The 21,426-nt window shown below is 47.1% G+C and overlaps 1 protein-coding gene across 1 annotated transcript; it reads right to left on the reverse strand.

Annotated features, from left to right (window-relative positions):
- Nucleotides 1–16,184: 16,184 nt before the first annotated feature.
- LOC119386744 (transcription factor Sox-2-like) lies at nt 16,185–18,460 on the reverse strand. Its single transcript, XM_037654025.2, has one exon. It carries the CDS (start codon nt 18,263–18,265, stop codon nt 17,207–17,209), a length of 1,059 nt encoding a protein of 352 aa, XP_037509953.1. The 5' UTR covers nt 18,266–18,460; the 3' UTR covers nt 16,185–17,206.
- Between the last annotated feature and the right edge of the window lie 2,966 nt (nt 18,461–21,426).

Raw genomic sequence — 21,426 nt, forward strand, 5'->3', positions numbered from 1 at the left:
GCTATCTCTTTAACTTATGTTACGGTAGTACACTGCAACAAAGCACACGTGGTGTTTTGTTTGCGCACAATGAGTGGTTGTTCGTACACAGATACGCGTATTTCTTACGTAGTTGTGTACCTGAATGATTTGCATCGCAACAGAAACAAAGCTAGCGTCGCGTGCACAACTATAACTTTTCTGTACGTGACTGCACGGCTAGCTCACTGAATACTGCCTGCATGCGAACCATGCAGGCAGTTTTTTTCGCGCCTGGGTATCGAATAAATACTTATTCCACATATGGCCTAGCAGTGAGACAACCGCCTCCTCTATATGTGTAGCATTTTCAATCTTACAGGGGATGTTCACCTGACATCCTGGACGCGATTTTGTTGCTAGCGACTCCTTCAGCACCGCAGCGTAGATCCAAATGAAGTGCCCCGAGGCAACAAGCCACCTTGACATGCATACCACGCAATTGTACGGCAGCTGCGGTGGCGCCAACGTGCTTCCGTCGTGCTATCGTCATTGTTCCATCTTTGTCATGTCATTATCATAATGTCATTGTCGTCACCGTCGTTTATGTCGTCACCTACACAAACATTTACTTGGAATGCAAGTGAAGCAGGTTTACATTATCAAAATATTTGCAGACATAAGCAATGATCCACCGATGTTTCATGCCATTTCTTTTCACTCAATGTTCGCTGCTGTCCTTGCTGAAAAGTCTGCGAGTGCGGGAATTTTCCACTTCAAGGTAGGTCTGTTCTAGAACAACGCCACATATGAGATAGAGAGAAAGACGACCTCTAATGTGACACACACACACATACGCGCATTAGTAAGTCACAAGGTGTTGTTGAGGTAAGTCGATATCAGAACAGCGAAGAAAGAAAGAAAGAAAGAAAGAAAGAAAGAAAGAAAGAAAGAAAGAAAGAAAGAAAGAAAGAAAGAAAGAAAGAAAGAAAGAAAGAAAGAAAGAAAGAAAGAAAGAAAGACGATCTGGGGAAGACCCACCACCGCAAAGCCGATATTTATAAAACTGAAACTACAACATATGAGGAGACACCCTCATACGCGCGCGCGCGCGCGCGCGCACACACACACACACACACACACACACACACACACACACACACACACACACACACACACACACACACACACACACACACACACACACACACACACACACACACACACACACGCACACACACACACACACATATATATATGTGTGTGTGTGTGTGTGTGTGTGTGTACATGCTCACTAATACGTGTGCGTGCGTGTGACAGTAGAGGTCGTCTTTCTCTCTCTCTCTCTCTATCCCATATATGGGGTGTAGTTTTAGAACAGACCTACCTTGAAGTGGGAAATTCCCGCACTCGCACATATACAGGGTGTCCCAGCTATCTTTAGCCAAGGGTTTAAAAATACAATATTAGAGGCAGGCGAGTGAAATCACTTGCAAATTACTGACAGTCACCTTGCGCACTACAGACAATTTTTTGTTTGGTAATTAACTAATTTGTTAATTAGGATTATTTAATTAGATTGCTAAATACTGACTGTAGGCAAGAAATGCGGCTTGCAAAGTTCGAGGGCGTCTTCAGAAGCCCCAATTCTATTATTTGCGATAAAGAAAGTCTCACGTATACCATTTTTTCCAAGCTGCAAAGAAAGCCCGCGAAATACAAAAAGAACCACGTGACTAGCGCATTCGCCCGCCGCGAGAATGCTGCCCTCGGCCGTGGTTTGAGAGAACGAAATCAGCTGCTGCCGCGACTCGGCGGCTCCGTTGCAGCGGTAGGCTGATAAGTTGACGGTGGTTTCTTGGTCCGCGCTCGCTACAACTTGCACTGTCACGCGCGCCAACTGGCGCGCGCCAAAAAAACCACCGTCGACTTATCGGCCTACCGCTTCAACGGAGCCGGCGAGTCCCGGCCGCAGCTGATTTCGTTCGTTGAAACCACGGCTGAGGGCAGCATTCTCGCGGCGGGCGAATGCGCTAGTCACGTGGTTCTTTTTGTATTTCGCGGGCTTTCTTTGCAGCTTGGAAAAAATGGTATACGTGAGACTTTCTTTATCGCAGATAATGGAATTGGGGTTTCTCAAGACGCCCTCGAACTTTGCAAGCCGTATTTCTTGCCTACAGTCAATATTTAGCAATTTAAATAAATAATCCTAATTAACAAATTAGTTAATTACCAAACAAAAAATTTTCTGTAGTGCGCAAGGTGACTGTCAGTAATTTGCAAGTGATTTCATTCGCCTGCCTCTAATATTGTATTTTTTAACCCTTGGCTAAAGATAGCTGGGACACCCGGTATATATAATTGCCTTGTCTCGTATTAGTCCGCGTTGCACTTTCGACAGTGATCGACAGCAGTGATCGACACTTGCAGTACTATGTACTTATATAAAGACACAACCTTGATCGCGGTTGAAAACGAAAGTTGGCCCACCTTAAACTATGCTGCACATATCGTAGTTTCTCGTACAGACAGAGACGTGCGCGTATACGAGTAGCGTTTATGCCACGCAGCGATGCGTTTTAATGCTTTCGGTATATACAGTCATTTGCAGTGGTTGCGCCGCAGCCACACAGCGCATCCCTCATCCAGTGGTGTACGATAGCGACCTTATTCGCAGAAAGCTCGCGGACCAATTTGCGTTCCGCTGAATGCGGCGCTTGCGATCGGAACAGTTTGCCTCTGCGGAGAAGCTCGACGTCGCCCGTGTCATCTGATGTTGACAAACGCGCGGCGCTCCCATCTGCAGTCGCACCGTTGACGCGTAATCACGCGAGCGTCACTCACCATCGGGTACCTCCGCTCCTTCGTTCCCCGTATCGGCCGTGACGTACGTTTCGCGCCTAATCGGATCGCGATTCCGCATATGGAGCGATCTATAGGCATTCTTATCGAAGGAGTCCTGTTATGGATAGCTGCGCCTTGAGGGCTAGCTCTTCAACAGCGAAACAATGTAGAGCTATAGGTTATGGCGGATTGCGTCCGCGGACAGAACGACGTGTAGAATACAAATTTTCGGCACTGGATATATATCGGTTTCTGTATAAAGTGCCTCAGCACAGGTGCCCCTCGCCACCGCCGATGCCTCTTTCACAGGTGCCGCGTTACACAGCGGCGGCACTTCCCACCAATTGGTGTGCCCCTTTGTCTCGTGACGTAGAGATCGCGTTAACACTCTTATCAGCTTTTGCCCTTTGAACTCGCTATAGGGCGGACGCATGTCGAATTTATTGTTCGATTGCTCTGAAAAGAGGTTTATAAGGATTTATAAGGATGTTCGTTAATTACCGTACAACACACCCGAATCGCTAGAATTGATGCACCTGACCTGAACGTGAAAGTCACTGCATAAACGCGTGTAAATGCGGAACGTTGAGCAATAGGCTGAGGTTTACAAGACAGTATGCAGAGCGGTCACGTCTGCACTGGAATTATCTGTAAGTGATTCCTATAGGCTCCTTAAGCGAGAACACTTTTGCTGGCATCGTTCAGCAACACAATATACACTGTGACCTCTCACCTACCTTTTCCCGTGGCCGAGCAGGATCCTCCGTCATGAGAGCCAAAGGTGAGCATGCATCTCGCAAGCAGAGTCGTATCTTTACGCCGCATGTATGCGATATCTCGAAATGATGGTCTATAAATCGGATATACCAGTATGGGCAACATATACGTCAAACACCTATAGCCGTCTCATAAATTGGCTATTGTGTAGCTGACAAGCTGAGCACGTCTGTAGCTCATAAATGTGGCTTGGAAACTTCGAACCTCAATTGCATCTGGATAGACGACCGACTTCAATATAAGCACTTGAAAAACATAACTGACGGTATGCACTCGGCTCATATTTAAGTGAGTGTTTATTTAAAATAAAAGTGAGTGACAAGCTGGCCGAGTCGTCGCTGTACATTATCGGTAATGGCGAGTTAAGAACAAAAGACTCATTGGTTTAGTTTATTTGTTTTAGCATTGTCATTTATTAATTCACTCGTAGCTATATGTCACAAAAAAACGGCGCCGCGTATAGGTGCTCTTCAATACATTTACAGCAAACCACGTATATATAACTAAACAGGACCAAAAGCCTACGCAAGTCCCCAATGTCGCCCCTTGTAGGCAAGGTTAATGTTAACCCTATATACTGCATAGGCATGTACACAAGAGGGGGGGGGGGGCTGCAGGGAAGAGGGGGGGGGGCAGTTGCCCCAGCCCCCTGTCATCTGAGTGGGGCGCCAAGCCTACCCCATATCTTCACTCAGTCAAACCTTTCCCGTTTTTGTTTAGTGTACAGGGTTATGTCGATGCAGGTATTCGACTATAATGTCTACTGAGGACCGCTGATGTTGCATTCCAAGAACTGTTTATTTCCCACCCTCGGCCTCGGCAAGCCGCAGACCAAACGCACGCCGTTGTGACTAGCACGTGATCACTTCATTTTCATTTTTGAGTCCACTGCAAACCTTGCTTCAGGAAGGATTCGACCAACCTGGGGGAGTGAGGGGGGAGGAGGGTTCGGTGCGACTTTGCCCCTGTAATGAAGAACTCTGCCCAAGCCTATGATCTGCTGTGCTGCGCTGTGTGGCATATTATGGAAGCAAAACAGATAAATGAGTAGCCTGCATGCAATAACAATAACATGACAAATGAAGGAAAAACCGTTCCGCATTTCATTAGCGCTATGCCGGATCGAAACGTTCGCAGTGTATGTGTTGTTTAATATGTGCACTGATGGTCTTCTCTTTATCTCTCTCTCTCATTTATCCCCTTATGCCCCTTCCCATGTGTAGGGTAGCAAACTAGACGTTGTCTATAGGTAACCTCTCTGCTTTTCCAGCATCCTTCTCTCTCTCTCTCTCACTGTCGACTTCGTGCATACTCATCTCGTTTCTTCTACAAAGTTACCGGACTCTGTCGCGCGGCCGATGTCAGGGTGCTTTCGCTTGAACTTGACTGGCAGCTAGCTATATTTGGGGGCTCTGTATAGCAGCTTCAGGTGGTTCGCATCGATACCGTTCGCGGGAGAAAGAAAGATAAAAAAAAAAGAAGCAAATAATTGCGCCGACTATTAGAGCCCGCTCGTGCAGGCCGTGTGCGTGTGTCGTGGGGGATGAGATTCGCGTAAATCAATCGGGCGGCAGCGCGGCACGACAGCGTTTGGCGACGATAAACAGTGGCGCAGCTGCGTAATGAAGAACGCTGGCGCGGTTTCGGGGCGACCCCTACAGGCGGCTACGAAAGCAGCGTAAAAATTAAAACTAGAACACAAGAAGAAGACGAGGGCAGCAAAGCACCGAATGAGTCAACTCAAAGATGTGGAATAAGCACGTTCATGGCTCCTATGAATACACAGTAACAAAAAAGCACGCATTAGCAGGTTCCACACACGGCAATATCAACGGTCGACACTTCATATGAGGAGAACCTGAGAAAAACGACATATGCAATACGTTGTAGGATCTACATGAGCGATATTGCAAGATCAGGAAAAATAAATAGAATGAATTTTGTAAACGTTGCTGTCATAATTTGTTCTTTTGTGTAAGGTTAAGCCAAAAGTAGCATTAATTTAAGTTAGATTGTGCTCTCTCAAACGCGCGCTTAAGCGAAAGAAAATTCAATACGCCGACACGGGCACGTATGCGCAGACATAGACTCAGACAAAAAAGACGAAGTAGGAAAAGAAGCAGACGCCTTTAACTTTCCATTCCAGTCGTTTTAGGCAAATGCATAAACGTGTGATTTTTTTTTTTTTTAGGCGGGAGCACTGTAACGTGAGTTATTATTATTATTTTTTTTTTTTCAGAAAATTGTAGTCGGACAAGGCGCCACAAGATGACGCTACTGGCGTCTGGGATTCTTGTAACCAGGCCAGTCGCAAACAGTAACAGCCTCACGAACAAACCGGGACTCTCTATGGTGTCGTCCGTGAAGATATATAGCGAGCCATTTCTACGAATTATTGACAACAATTCATACAAAGTGTCAGTATCTCAAATTAGGAGTAAGTTTTACTTTTACTGTACCGAATTGGAACTTCCATTGCACCCACTCACATGTGCTCTATAGTGCTCGAAAAATGATATTCTCTGTCCTAGACAAACATTAGTGCACACATAGTCTGGAAGATATATCCTGAAATGATTTACTCCGCATCAAATGTTCTTTTTTAAAAGAAAACATGAAAAGAGGCTGTACTCTGTAATGTCGTTCCCAACTTAAATTTCCCGGCAAGCGAGGAGCTTGTATGAGGGACTATTACAAACTGATGAATTTTTTTTTATATGAAGAAACCACGGGAAGGTAGGCTACATTTGAGCGGGCTATCTCGTCAACATGATAGTAGTATTCAAGAGAAACATAGAAACAAGAGAAGGTAAAAGGAATAAAAGGATAAGAAAATAGCAAAATAATCAGAACCACTATGCACATATACGATATGTAACGTATCAAGAATTGGCGGAGTCTAAGTGCAGTGTCCGATACACACAGGGTGGTCACATAGAGTCCGTGCAGATAGTTTTCTATGCACTCACATACGACATCATTATGAGGTATGTTCATTTATAATACGATACTATTGTGCGCCAATAACACTGAGTATAAGGAAATCAAACTACTCACAATCGGCAAAGTTTGTTTTGTTCCTACTATAGTTTAATGCGCATATACCGATTATGTCGAACACGCGCAGCGCAGTACTAAAGCCGAGATCTTAGAATTTAAAACGAAAACTAAACTGCAGTCATGATAGATCAACGAGATCAATATAACCTCGCTAAGGACAAGTTACCTGAACGGCGCAGTAAGAATTATCTGCTCCGTATGTGCCCTGCCCTCAGCCAACTACAGCAACAAAGTGAACATTGAGTCTGCGTAGTTCGGATCTTTTCGAAATGCAGGTCAGCGGAATTGGTTCGTTTCAATTGCGTTAACAAGGGTCTCTTCAGAATGTCATTATATGTAAACCGACCAACGTTAGAGAGGGCGCATGTGGCTCTTCATAATTAAAGCCCCTTGATCAGGGAGATCAAAGGGCTTTATTCAAAGTTAAGTGGAAGGGCTTGCCAGATGGGGCGCCCGGCACGCTGTGCCAAGTGAATACCAAGATAAATGAAAGGACACTCGCTGGACATGCGACAGTAAACGCACAAACACAACTCAACATACCACGCAAGGCAACATTCATCTATAGCTCTGTGGGGGCTAGGCATCATGGCTCACACGAGCAGCACTCAGAGGTACATTGTGGCGAACAAGCCAAGTCGGTTTCGAGCTGTAGAAGTGACGTATGCTGCTCATGATACACGAATAACGTCCGAAAGAGATAATGAGCCCTATCCTCTCTCCCATTCCATTATTGTTCTAATGCCTTTCGCGCACCAAGGTACTTCGTTCGCAAAAAATTTGAGGAAGAAGAGAAAAGAAAAAGGAAGGTTCACTAGATCGCGCCTGGCGTGCGGAGGTATATACTCTTCATACGAGGGGAGGCGCTTGTATTCTGTATGCACCTCCATTCGATGTAATTATCTTTCCTGTTCTTTTTTTTTTTGCATTCTTAATTTTCCCATTTTTCTGTCTTCTGTTTTCAGAATGACCTTGTGAGAGCACACCCGTTTAAAAAGGAAAGTTGACGCATCATAACTGGTATCCTGACCGTCACCATTCAAAGCACCACCGCCGCCCTCGGCATCGAGAGGCAACGCCGCTGCGAGGTGAGTTTGTGAATGTGGCGGTGAGGAATACGCGAAGTTACGTTGAAGATGAAGCCAGGCGATGGCGATTTCTCATGAAGTTGAGGATGAAGAAAAGCGAGCGTGGATTACAAACAACTACGTGAAAGCGAAAAAAAATGTTGTCTTCGACAGCTGCAGTGCAGGAAGTAGTTCGGGTCTTTCAGGCAGCATCACTATATACGATCAATCAATTAAAATCAGCCGTGCGACTGCAGCGGAGTCTTTACTCCTTTAAATTTCTAGTGCAGAAGATCCATGGTATACGTGGCGCGCGGTGGTGTCGTGACTTGGGCTTGCGGCACGCGCGACTGGTGAGAAAAGGCTAAAATAATCCATCGAAAAGTTTTTGGTTGTTCGTTGGTGTATTTGATATCGTTTTCCCAATAGAGATTGGTTTTATAGTGCCCCTTTTCCAGTTGTTTCAGTGCCTATATTAGTAGCACTTAAACGCCTTTAAATGAACGTCAGATGATCAAAGAGAGAAATTGAGACAAATTCCATCACTCTCAAGCTGAATGGCCCACTGCACACTCGGCGCGGGAACACCGTGTTCATTGTTTAAAACTTTAGATAGTTCAATACCTCCGGAGCCTTTGCTACAGGATGAAAACCGTGAATGCATCATCGGCTTCATTTCAACGCCTTGGCAGTGATTCAGATATACATTTATACGTGTAGGCGACGTCACATGATATGTATCGGTACATAGCTTAGCATTTATATAAGACGCTCCGGTACTGAATACGATGGCACGTGTTCGATCCCTGCCGCAACTGCCGCATTCCGATGTAGGAGAAATGTAGGCGCACTCGTGTATGGTGTATGTAGGTGACGTTAATGAGCCGCATTTAGTGATAAAGTAACTACGGAACCCTACGCCATACAGTAACTCATAACCAGGTCGTTGTTTTGGCCCATGGAACCCCAGGTGATGAAACTTCTGTTTAGCGCTTTATTTTGCTTGCAAGCATTGCGATATAATTAACCTAATAGCAGGAAGAACACACGGGTATGTATAAGCACATATAACGTTAAATAAGCGGGCTGAGCGGTGTGTATCAACGGTTCTCGTGATCGTCGCTCTGAGACGTCGATTTTACTGGCGATAGCCGCTGCTGCTCAGCGCACTTGAGCCTCACCAAACTTTTGTGCAGAATTATCGTAGAAAGTTTTGCTTAATTTCGCGATTATGAAGTGCGGGTTCCTGGATAAATTGGCAATAACGTATTATACCACTGCTACCACCAAGACCTTTTTTGTCTTTTTTAAATTCAGCCCTATAAAGGTCCTGTACAATGACAGCCGCTCCGCTGTGTGCGCTGTTTCGTTAAGTTAGAACACGAACCAACTATAATGAACAGCTGAAAAATCCACGGGAAATCATGCATTGTCGCACGCTTTGTAATAGGTACGAAAGTATTGCCTATAGTGGCACCAGTTTTTTGAAGAGTAGCAGCAATACTCGGGCATATGTTTGAGCTACCGAGATAATCACTCGTATGACACAGTGATCACTTCAGCTCGGTTCTCCTTTCTATACGGCACTCATCAATGGCCGATTCCGTTGATGACGCTTGCGGAGCGCCATTTTGACCACCGGCGAAGCAGAAAGATGCACCGAAATTTGGCATGGAATCTACATCTTTCCGGTCAACGCTGAGGTGAAGCAGAGAAGCTTTCAGCCTTTTTTTTCTGTTTGCATTGCGATATTGAAAACAAACTGGTCTAATCGGAAAACTGCGTAAGAAAACATGTGCTTTTTTCCCCCCTTGTTCTGAAAGACGGTAGATTAACGGGCGTTCCAATCTCGTTTTGCAACTGTATATCTTTGTTTCAAGTTCTATGAGCGCGCTTAACAACAACCGAGTATACTTCAACACGTTCCTACATTAACGAGCCAAAGGCAGATAGAAGCACACGGAGGCTTCCTTTGAGGATCAGTCAACATTCATTATATTTTATGCACAGTTTATTTTAGCGAACGTGATAAAAGCACTTTTTATAGAGATTCAATTTAATAGAGCTACATCCGCCTATGCCAGGCAATTAAGTCATATACGAAATAATATGTCCGCCACTTCGTGCTCATGTCTTTTGCTAAAATCGGAAAATCTTCGTTGAAGTTCTTATACTTTTCGACTAAACAAAGGCATCCCGCAATTGCCACACAAAGGCGTCAATACAATGCATTCGTGAAGCACGTTAGAGGTCTTGTAACGCGGCCTCCTGAGCGCTTGCTTCTTCTTTTTCTTTTTTTTTTTTTGGAAGCAGGCTTGTAAGCGTCGTAAAATGTGCCAGCAGATGGTATTCTACGATAATATGTTTTCGTTTTCTTTAAGCGCAGACTTTTACTGCGTTGTAAGAATATTAGTCCCAACCTCAGGCCGCGAAATTAACGGACAAATAAGTACACTTTCTTACGGCGATTTTTAAAGGATATTGCCGCTGAAGTAAGTGGCGACAATAAGGACCTAGCCTGTGCGAGCTAATCAGGTTCTGCTGTCCACCTGTTGAAGTCTAGCGTTTAGTCACTCCGACCTTTATCGCCTTCATTCTCCGCGTACACAATTATCTACGCAATTAGCTTTTGTCAGTTGTAACCAGTTATGTGAAAAGAGTGTAATAAGTAACGTCAGTACATGAGATTGAGATGTTTGCGGGGAAAACGTGACCGCAGCAAGCTCAGTGCCGGGTTGATTGGCGAAACATGGGAGAGCTGTTTTGGCCCTGCCGTGGTCGTAGTCCGGCTGATGATGATGTCAAAAAACGAAGAAACAAAAATTCATCTTGGGATGAGTTCAACGCCCTGCAAAATAAATTTTCATCTTCTTAAGTGGAATCACGCTGCGCGTTCTTCAGGATTATCGCTTTGGTAGACAGCGCACCACATTTGACGGGACGTTCGACGGGCCGTTATAACGACAGAAATGGCTAAATTTTCTTTCTTCCTTTCCCGCAATGTTTGCCGCCAATAACTAAGTTCTTAATTTGCTTTCAACAGGTGATTCATTTCTTATTACTCAATAACACGCACTGCTATCGACAGTGCAATAGATGCGTATTTAACAGCTCTTATAGCTCGCTAGAATATGTGCGAAGCAACATCCTACAATTGAACTTACTTGCGACGAACTGTCCAGGCCCTCGTAAGTTTCTTGTTTCTTTCAATTTGACCCATTTATTAACAGTCTATCGTGATTCCTGCCTAAAGTATTTATTTTTTGTGCTCTTTACACTCTTAATGAGGTCCTGGTTAAATGCCGGCTATATCCAGGAAACCGGACGAAGAATGTCCGGTTTTGTGGCTATATCTAGCACTGCGGGACCTGATCAAGAGTGTACAACTTCAATGCCATATTGGCCATTTTCCTAGTAAATATATGTGTGCACTAAGCTTTCAAAAGTAGGGGTTTATGTATTAGTTATTCAAGGCCAGCAGTAGAAGTGTCCGTCCTTGTCCTTCTCGTCCATGTCTCTTCAACGCAATGCCCCCAGCAATCGCTTCTGAACTATAAACCCAACGTGGCTGAACGCAACCAAACATGTGCCTCTTCAGGAGCGTAAATTAGCCTTCAACGCAAGGAATGTGCGCCGTATGTTTGATGCGATGTCTTGAATCTCATTGTTACTTAAGCGAGCTGTTAATGTATCCAAAGTCTTCGCACTGCCGACCACAGCCTTGTTGATTCCAGCCAGCCGAGCTTTTGACAAGCGCTGATATGAGAAGATGCCACTTAGTGCCAAAGCTTCTATTCAAGTAGGCTAACTACGCACTGTGAAGGTTTACTCAACGTTTCAAACAACGAGTTAACTCTCCAAGTTGAGTTATAACAGCAGTGCTGAGGGCAACACTAATCCGAGTTGTGTGCTAACCATTGTTTCGACTGGCATGGCAAAGCAACAGTGCATCACCACATAAGCTTGAACCTGAGGTTTGTTGCCACTGCAATGCAGTCTTTTGATTCTTATGACCAAATAATTAGATTAGGGTAGACACTGACGAGACCTCTGACGTTGCATGAGGCGAGGTAGTGCAGAAATCACAGGCCTCATTTCCAAAACCCGCGCTTCTTTTTTAGCATTCTTTCGTCACATATAACAACTTCTCCCTAGTGTGCGACTGAGCGCTGTGTTTGTAGAAGCGCTTCTGAAGCAGGTGAACTTGACAATCATCCCTAGAGTCCCGTTACGTGCACTCACGAGCACCAGTATTAATTTACCTGACGACAACAAACCTCTTCAGCTCTTCTATCACGATGCGGCAGCAAAAATTCTTTTGTCTGCAACCTGCCATTGCTGATTCGGAACACGGCTTTCATATCATGTGATCCGGGTTCATATCTTTTTGGCGACGTAGACGGATCTATGTGCGGACGCATGTTTCAGAAACGAAAAATGCCCATAGAGCTGCAACCGCATATCAAAACATGGAGCGCGCACACACCACAACAGGCCGTATTGCTAGTGTAGCTTCTTTTAACTACGTCAATTTGTGATTACGTTGTCGAGAAGTGCCCTCACCCTCCCGTTGTCTGTTTGCACTAGAGCATCGCAGGTTGTGAAGCAGAAAGTTTTCAGGCTGTACGAAATCCTAAGCGGATCGTACAGATAGAATAAGTTTCTTATTAGTAGGGTTGCAAATTGGGCTAACTTCTTAAAACTGTTTATTTAAAAAACCCCACTTTTGACACAGTCAAGCGAAAGAACACAGAACATGTGCTGCTTTCGCCATATTGCTTTTGTAATCGGCTCGATGTTTCCTGCAACACGTATGCTTTGCGTCGCTCGTCCCTTTAGTCAGAAGTGACGTTGCTGAAGATGACAACAATCATGTAGAATTTCAAGAAAACCAGCTACACATCAGCCTTGCACGCAGCAACACTGTATGTATTATCACCAATGTATTAGTACATATTATTTTGCATTCAGTGGTACATATTAAGACGCACTCAGAAAAAAGCACTGGTGCTCATAGATTCGAGATTGTGCAACAATATAAATTGTGCAACAACTAGAAATGCATGTCTTGCTATCTAGTTGGCGGCATTCTTAATAAAGGTTTGGAGTGAATGAGCCCATTACAATATCTTATCAAGAGCTACCACCGGCGAAGACGCTAAAGTGCAGGAAGTGAAACAACGCAAGCCCATAGTGTAAAGAGTGTTGACCGGTTTATAACATGGCCTGAAGGATCGCGGCAAAGTAGCAGTGCAGCATCATGAATTTAATGATTTCTCGACTATTGCGTTGTCTCCAACGAAGCGTTTTTGAAGGTACATACGTTGAAGGTATATAGCAGTGGTGCTGCGGACGCCACCGGTTCTTTTTTTTCTTCACTCCGTCGAGAATATTCGAGATTACCAAGCAGGATGATCAAAGGTAACACACTTCAATTGCCTCCTGCGATGTTTCCGTCTATGCCGACAGTCTTCATCACCGAGAACAACCAAGAATGTATCCAGCGCTTGTTCCGAAAAATAAACACATCGCAAAATCTGCAAGCATTGTGTGCACAGTCGGCATATGAACGTTCTATCCCTTTCAGTCACGAATTATGATGCACTGTCTGCAAATGCATCAAATTTCCATGGCATGATTTCAAGGCACTCAGTATTACATTCCAAGAAATAAAATGAAGGAATGTGTTGTTTTGTGTGAGTTACAGTATTTAATGCTAATTAGCGTGTAATTAAATACCTAATTATTCTGCAATCAGTCAGCTTCAATCCTTGCATAAAAGGAATCAACTATTAGGCCCAAAATGCATGCACAGTTTGTTTTTTGGTTGTATGCTTTTGGAGCAAAGAAAAAAAAATACTCTTGACGTTGGTCCTGGAACGTCGCACGTCGAACGATCGTCGAACATGGTAGTCTCTCTAGAAAAGTGATGATCTGCAGTAATATACAGCATAATGAAGTTGAATAAGCACTAGTTGTCCACTCAGGAAGCCTGCACGAATGTGCACACTAAGTTTCAGGTCATTTGAAGAAGCGCGCGGTGCGTGATGCGACTTCGAAGTTGATGTGTACAATTGTACACACCGTGACTGAAAGGGCTATCACACATTGTTGTGTAGTCTCCATCTTTGCTTATTAGATCAGCTCTTCTGGCGCTGTGATTGCACAGAATGCGTATAGTTGGCTCATATGTGACGAGTTCCAGTATGCGGTACAACGTACGAACTTTGCACCATTGCATTATTGTCGCTAGCTTAACTGGACGCCAAAACTGAACGTCTTCCTCAAGTTGCCCATGCGCACTATTGCTTACTCTTCGAACATGCTCTTATGTATCAGCAAGTGTTAAAAACAAAAACGCGTGGGAAAGAAAAAGGCCGTAGCCACTAGAAGCTCACTAGTTTTCAGCGTCAATCGCGTTTGTGCGCGCTATCCACCGTTCCTTTCCGATGCCAACCAATATGAGCCGCAGTATACCCAACGGAAAATTCAATACAACAGTGTATTCCACGCTATGTGCTTGTGAACATAGACAACAACCGCGTAGAAGTGGTACTTCATTCTTATCTTTACAAGGGCACCGAACTAAGTAAACTTCCAGCTCTGAGTGCCCGAAAAGAACATCGCAAAGCTTGCAGAATCACACACATGCCACCGCGTAACTTTCTGTAACTCACTAGTGCAATCAAGAGAGAATTATAGAGGCTTCTTTTGGTGCCAGGACAGTGCTCGGCTCGCTTGTACTTAATTCTAAATGAAAACAGGGGGAACACATTCGTGGTCACGCACAGTGATAGACATTGCTTCTCATGTCCTTCAGGGACGCATGTGTACGGATAACATGCCTGATTAACGTACCTTATCCGGCACAGCTTATTTCTTCCTATCATGACAGCCAAAACTGTGTTCGCGTTGTCGCAATTTCACTGCAAGTCCAGTGGGTTTAAATATATCTGCGCGTTTGCTCTGTACGCCTGCATGGATAATCATGTGGCACTGATCGCAACGCTACGTAACGTGGTATAGTATAACCTCTGCTCCAAAGTGTCGACGATTTCCTGCCCCCTGAAGCGCTGTCCCTCGTGCAACTTTCAAAGAACGCATAATATTGTCAGCGAAGACCTTGTGAATATTACCACCGAGTCCGCGCACTTGCATTGCACGTATATGTATGCAGATATATCGTGGTATGCGCACGACAAAACGATGACGAAAACTGGCAGCTCCGGAGATACACATGTCTCAAGAAAGCGCACTGGTAATCACGTACGCGTTATGTGTAAATGAGCGCGTGTGATTTCAGTACATGAAGGAATTATGCGGACCCCAATGCCAGCTCCGTTACGCGAGCTTACGCTCCGCAGCTTGTATTTCATTCCATTGATAAGCGTGTGCTTCAGAATCCGCGAACCAGAAGAACACCTTGAGTGCATGAAGATATGTATGCGAATACAGCTCGATGGGTGTGAAATGCCGAACAATGAAGTTTCAGGCGTGTACGGCTGTCTCAGACGACGAGAGTACGTTCCATATGAGCAGCTTAACGCAAACTATCTAAACCATGCACAGTGCAGTACGATCTTCATAGGAATACATAGCGCGGATACTTCTTCTCGAGTCTAATCCACATCGCAAGAACATCGTTGCCTGCCTTTGTGTATACAAACATGAGTTAAGAGCGCATTCGCATTACGAAGTCTCATTTCGTTATCACGATCACGACAGCTACTGAGTCACTATTAAAATGCTTCAGACTTCCTGCTTTTGTTCCAATGGCAATCTAAAAAAAAACAGCAAAATAATAATAAAATACACTTTTGGTTATACATGAATAGATTAAATAAAATACACGAATAGGTTAAAACTTTTGTTGCAGACGTCGTATTATTGGATGAATGTAGCTAAAACAGATCGCGATACTCTTTAGAAAACGCGCGCTCGAAATTCACATGACTGCTCGTTTGCAGTAAATATTAGTGAGCAACCGCGAACTGCTCTAATGCCGCAGACCATATCATAAGAGGTACCCTGTCAATAAATAGCTCCTTCGTGCCACAGAACGATAGTGAAAGCTCACGAAATACATACGCCACTATTCTTTCTCGCAAGGTTTCGTTGGGCGTAGGCGTACAAAATATGCAAAGAAGGTAAACTAAATCACGAAGGTATCAGGATGACAGAGCGAAATGACTAAAAAAGTTAAACTATATTACACATATATAGCATAGCAATGCGGTAGTGTTCTGTCCGGGTTGTCAAGTACCGACTGAAACACAAAATAACATGGAATGACCGTTCGCAAGCAAACGCTGCCCGCATAAGTTGAGTTCATAACTACGAGCACGCGTGCTAATACGTGGTCAAGGAAAACGTGACAACCTGTAAGAAAGTCGCGGTTATAACATTTCTATGGCCACGTCGATATATGAGTGCCGTTGCAAGTATAACAGCGAAATAAAGAGACGACTCAGACTAACGTATTCGAAGGCCTTTTTTTTCTTTTCACTGTTGTCATTCTTTATTTTTGACCGTGTCGCGCGCATGGTTCATGTGACAGTGAATGTGCAATCTATTTACAAATGGTTTTTTTTTTTCCTCGCCCGCAACTCGGGGCGCATAAAAGGGCGGCACGGGTCGCGACAACAGGTAGGCATTTTTTTGTCATTTTTGTTCCTCGTGTTCTGTCTTCTTCTATACACAATCGAGTCTCTCGCACGCACACACACAGACTGTCTTGGCCGATTTTTCGTCTGCGGATGAGGGTCCACACGGCCAGAGGAGATGATGGGGTTATAACGACTGAGTGAGACAGAGGCGAGCGAATAAAAAATGAGAACAAAATGTATCATGGAGAGATAACGAACCTGCTGGTGCAGACTGCGTGTCGGCCGGTGAAGCCCTCCTCTTACAGCCTCTGTCTCCTCCGACTCTTGTGCTTGTTGTACACGACGATGACGAAGCTTTTTCTTTCTTTCGTCGGCGCTGACTGAGCGAGTAGAAAGGAGCGTTTCAAGAGAGACTCGGCTGGGATTTGACGCGCGCATTGCAGGTGGACGAGTGGGCAGTCTTTTCTTTTTCCGCGCTGTATTCGCGACCGTGTCTTCTACCCTCTCTCTTTGTTTTTTGTCCGCATTGAGTCTGCACGCGTAAATCACACACGCACAAAACACCCGCACAAGCGCGCCGAGTTCCCGAGTTGTTCCGCGGGCGCACAACCGAACCACATCGCGCGTGAGGTCTTGACGAAGCAGCAGCATGGCGGTACAGCTGAGCAAAACGTGAGAGATACCTTCGGGCGTGCATTTGGTGCCTGCTCTACCGGGAAGAAAACGAAGGAAATAAACACACTCGAAGAAACCACGTTTTTCTCTCACGTTTTTTTTTCCGCGCGCGAGTTACTCTGCCTGCGAGATCTGTGTATGTACAGTGGTTGTCTGCCATGGGCGAACAGAGTCAGTGGTCACACGTCGGCCGCACTCACCGGGCTGGTCGTCGGTGCGCTACTGCAGTTCCTGCTGCTGCTGTTGGAGCTGCTGCTGCTGCTGCTGGTAGTGCTGCATGGCGAGCCTGTGGTCCGTCGCTTCGCCCCCTTGCGGCAGGTACATGGAGATCATGTCGCGCAGGTCGGGCGTGCAGCCGCTGCGACCGCGGGGGTTTCCGGGCGAGCCCTGGGGCGGCGTGGGACTGGACTCGGCGCCGCCTGACTTGAGCTGCATCTGGGGCACCGAGGCATACGGGCTCGGTGAGCCGTACGAGCCGTTCATGTAGGGCAGCTGCGGGTCGTAGCGCGGATAGGGGACTTGCGAGCTGTAGCCCTGGTACGCTTCGTGCATCATAGCCGCAGTGCTGTGGCTGTAGCCATTGGGCATGTAGCCGTTCATGGAGTACATGTCGCGCGGCACCTGCGGTGCGCTGGCGGGCCGCACGGCGGCGGCGGCAGCGGCGTCGGCGGCCGAGAGCAAGCCACCGGCCAACGGGTACTTGTCCTTCTTGAGCAGCGTCTTCGTCTTTCGTCGGGGCCTGTACTTGTAGTCCGGGTGCTCCTTCATGTGCACCGCGCGCAGCCGCTTGGCCTCGTCGATGAACGGTCGCTTCTCGGCCTCCGAGAGCAACTTCCACTCGGCGCCTAGCCGCTTGGAGATTTCCGAGTTGTGCATCTTGGGGTTCTCCTGCGCCATCTTGCGTCGCTGGCCTCGCGACCAGACCATGAACGCGTTCATGGGCCTCTTGACGCGGTCCAGGTCCTTCTTGGAGGCACTGCCGCCGCCGTGGCCGCCGTGTCCACCAGCCGCGTGACCCGGGTGCGGTTGCTGCTGGTGGTGGTGTTGGCCTCCTTGGAGGCTCGTGTGCCCCCCCACCTGTTGCGGAGGGCTCGAGGACACCACGGGCTTGAGGTCCTCCATGGCCGGCTGGTGCGGCGGGCCTCCGTACGGGAAGGCGGCCGCGTACTCGCGCTCCAGCGAGACCAGCGCGGCCGGGCTGGCCTGCTGCTGGCGGTGGTGGTCGGCGGCCGTGACGCCGCTCGAACATAGCTGGCACGGGCACGCCGCGGGCCGCATGTCGGCGGCCGCATCGTTCTGCCACGCGGCGGCGGCGCGCGGCCAGGGCGAAGTCGACGTGGAGGCCACCGCGAACGCTTGGTTGAGGCCGGGGCGACGGGGGCACGATGACACCCGCGCGCACCGTTCCGCACAAGGCAATACGTGCTGCGCGCACTAGGGCCGACAAGCTCGGTGTGACCGCTGTGTGCCGACGGCCGCCCGGTCCGGTCGGTCGGTTCGCGAGGGCCCAGGCCGTTCCAGAGCTCCCATTGGCCGCCGCCTCCTCTCGGTGGGAGGCGCTGCGGGGGCCCGCCCGGCCCACGAGAGCGCACGCGCAGGCGCGGCCTCGCAAGCGCCGCCGCCGGTGACCAAATGTTGGAGAAGCCGAGGCGGCCGCTACGCGCCGCTAGGTTACGGCGCGCGTTCTTCGGCACGCGGCAGCCATGCCTGCCGGTCGGCAGCTGCCTCGTGGGCGCGGCGCTGCCTGTTTGCGCGAAGCATCGTCGTTGAATTCAGCCACGATGCACAACCTGCTCCTTTCATTGTTGCAGTGCGAAGAACGCGGAAGGAGGAGGACGTGGGACAACGATGCGACCTGGCTAACACCCTTCGCTATCAAAAAGCTAGAAGCGGTTTACAAGAGGCATTTTCGTTCCTTTTGTTTTTCAGCAACGTTTCGGCACTTTTCGTATCGATCGTACTCCGTCGCGAGCTCCATGTGCTGTGCACGAACAGAAACTACATTATGTTACCCTTTCCGAGGTTGAAAGACAACACATACGCGACCGTAAATTGTGCCAATTTTGCTTCGCGGCTGTAGTGATCGTAACCTGGGCATTTTTAGCGACGCAATTTTTATTTCAGCATGCGCGTCATTCACAAGCGGTATGCACTAACAGGAGATATTAACTTACGCGCGAAAGCCCGACATGTGCATCTTGCGTCAGGCCAAATCCGGGCACCACGTCTACTCACTCAGTTTCGGTGTTTACTGAGCTCCGTCCTTGACGTTCGTTCGGGCGAGAAACGTCCGCAGTTAAGCGGGTAAATCCAACAAAAGCTGCAGTTGCCCTCTTCTATATGCCGCCCCTCAACTCTTCCGTTTTTCACACAACGCGCACCCGTAGAGCCGCGCTGGAAGCCCCCATACAGCATTGTACATCCCCACCGCGTCGGGCAAAAACGTGGCAACTCCTTGCTATGGAGCGGTCCTAAACCGTGCCCAATAACTGTCACCCGACGAGGGTTAGCAGCGGTCTTTCGTACACCGCCCTGTCTCCAGGGAAGGGACAGAGTGCGAATTAAAAGCCCGCTGCGAGAACACGCATCAGTATACACCGATGAGAGGGTCTTCTTGATTATGCTATAGTGTATATGGTTGGCGCCGTTTCTATTTAAGAGCTCTCTCGTTTCGCTTCGGTCTATTTGCATAGGGGCTCGCGGCCGTCACCGCTCATGAGGGGGCGGTGGGGGCTCGCACACGCGTTCTGTAAAACCGCGACCTTTTTATTTGCCTTACCGAAGCGAGCCATCGTGTTCCTCTGAACGTGTCGCCAATTCCGATGTTCCGAGTGACGCAACGGCCTGCCTTGTGTGCCTAAAACGCGCCTTTACCGCCGCCTTCTCGATTGTTGAAGGAGTTGATGTTCTAGTATAAAGCAGAGTGTTGTAAAAATAAAACAAGGAACAGGGGACAAGAAGGTGATAACACGACGACAACTCGTCGTTGTGGGAAAGTAAAACAGTCTATCTACGCAAAACGAGAAAGCTTCGGGAGCCACTGATGGGTGTTGTCGCTCATTTGTAAATCCCTGCTATATAATATGCCTCACAATCGACGGAAAGACGTTCTACCAGTTTTGCGCCAAGAGGGCGATATCTCTTTTTAGGGAATCAATCGCCTTCTCACTGCGCAAGCCGGATCAATTTCCGGTCAGTAGCAGGTTCATGTTCAGGATGAATCTCGGCACTAGAAAACCTGTTGATCCTCAAGTCGCATGACCACATGTGCACCGCATATGGCGGATGGCTTCCCTCCCCTCTCGCGCTCGCTGCTACCAGTGAAAGATGGGCGAGAGGCCAATGAGAGACGGTTGGGAGGCCATCCCGCTGCGGCACAGCTTGAAGGTAAATATGACCTAAGGGCGCGGCAAGCCAATCCTTTATAGTCGCTTTTCCTGTTAAGCTTACTTGGCATTGTGAAATGCCAACCTGCTACGTCGAGAATCGTCACAATAAAGTATAACATGCCCGAAATTATTACGACTATGGTTACTCAACGCACATGTAACCACAATCTACTTGCGATTTCACAGTCATATCTGCGGTATGCACGTGTGTTCACTGTAATACCGTACATAAACGCGGACTTGGCCACTCTACTGGCCGGGGAAGGGGCATGGGTGCCTGTTAAACAAGTGTCTACTGCTGCGCATTGTTTTATACTAGGTATCTATGTTACACAAAAATTACTAGATGTGGGGGGGGGGGGGGGGGGGGATTACGTGCCAATGTGTCGTCTCTCCACAACCCTCTCCTGTCTCGCTTCTTGGTTTTCCTTTTCTGCATCTTGGGTGGCGGCCAGCCGTCTATTCGAGGGTATTGAGAAGTAGAATGGTTCTAATATGCAGCCATAAGCCTTCCATTTTTCCTTGGTTTCGTGAATTAGGTTAAATGATTCGCTCCATTGCCACGAAGTTTCTCAAATAATATGATTAGTTCTCCGACTCTAGCAGTGCTACACGAAATCGTGTTTCAGCGTGTGTGTGTGTATATATATATATATATATATATATATATATATATATATATATATATAGCCTATAACCTTGCTAGCACGGGCCATTAGCAGTACTCACAATCTGTTTTTGAGCGTTATGTACGTTGGTGCGACTTATGAACGAGTACGCGTTAGCAAATAATTGTGAGTGCGGCAGTGAGGCTACGTACTTGAGGGTTATTCCATGTAGCTTTTCTTTCGAGTTTGCGACCTCGCCTGTGCCAAATGTTTTTGTCGGAGCCTGCCTTGGCCTGCCCTTCAGCAGAAGCTTTGAAATGTGTTCACTGAACCTGAAGTTACATATGGACTGTGAAGCTCAGGACTCGTATTGCAGTAATGCGCAGTAAACTAAAAATACGCGGTATTGCCCACAGATGATTCGAATGGGCAACAATGGGAA

The sequence above is a fragment of the Rhipicephalus sanguineus genome, chromosome 3 (assembly GCF_013339695.2).
Source record: "Rhipicephalus sanguineus isolate Rsan-2018 chromosome 3, BIME_Rsan_1.4, whole genome shotgun sequence".
NCBI classification, from domain to species: domain Eukaryota; kingdom Metazoa; phylum Arthropoda; class Arachnida; order Ixodida; family Ixodidae; genus Rhipicephalus; species Rhipicephalus sanguineus.

Bases quoted from the DNA above. Each gene is read 5' to 3' on its own strand.
- LOC119386744 (XM_037654025.2), bottom strand. From the start codon at position 18,265: ATGCGGCCCGCGGCGTGCCCGTGCCAGCTATGTTCGAGCGGCGTCACG.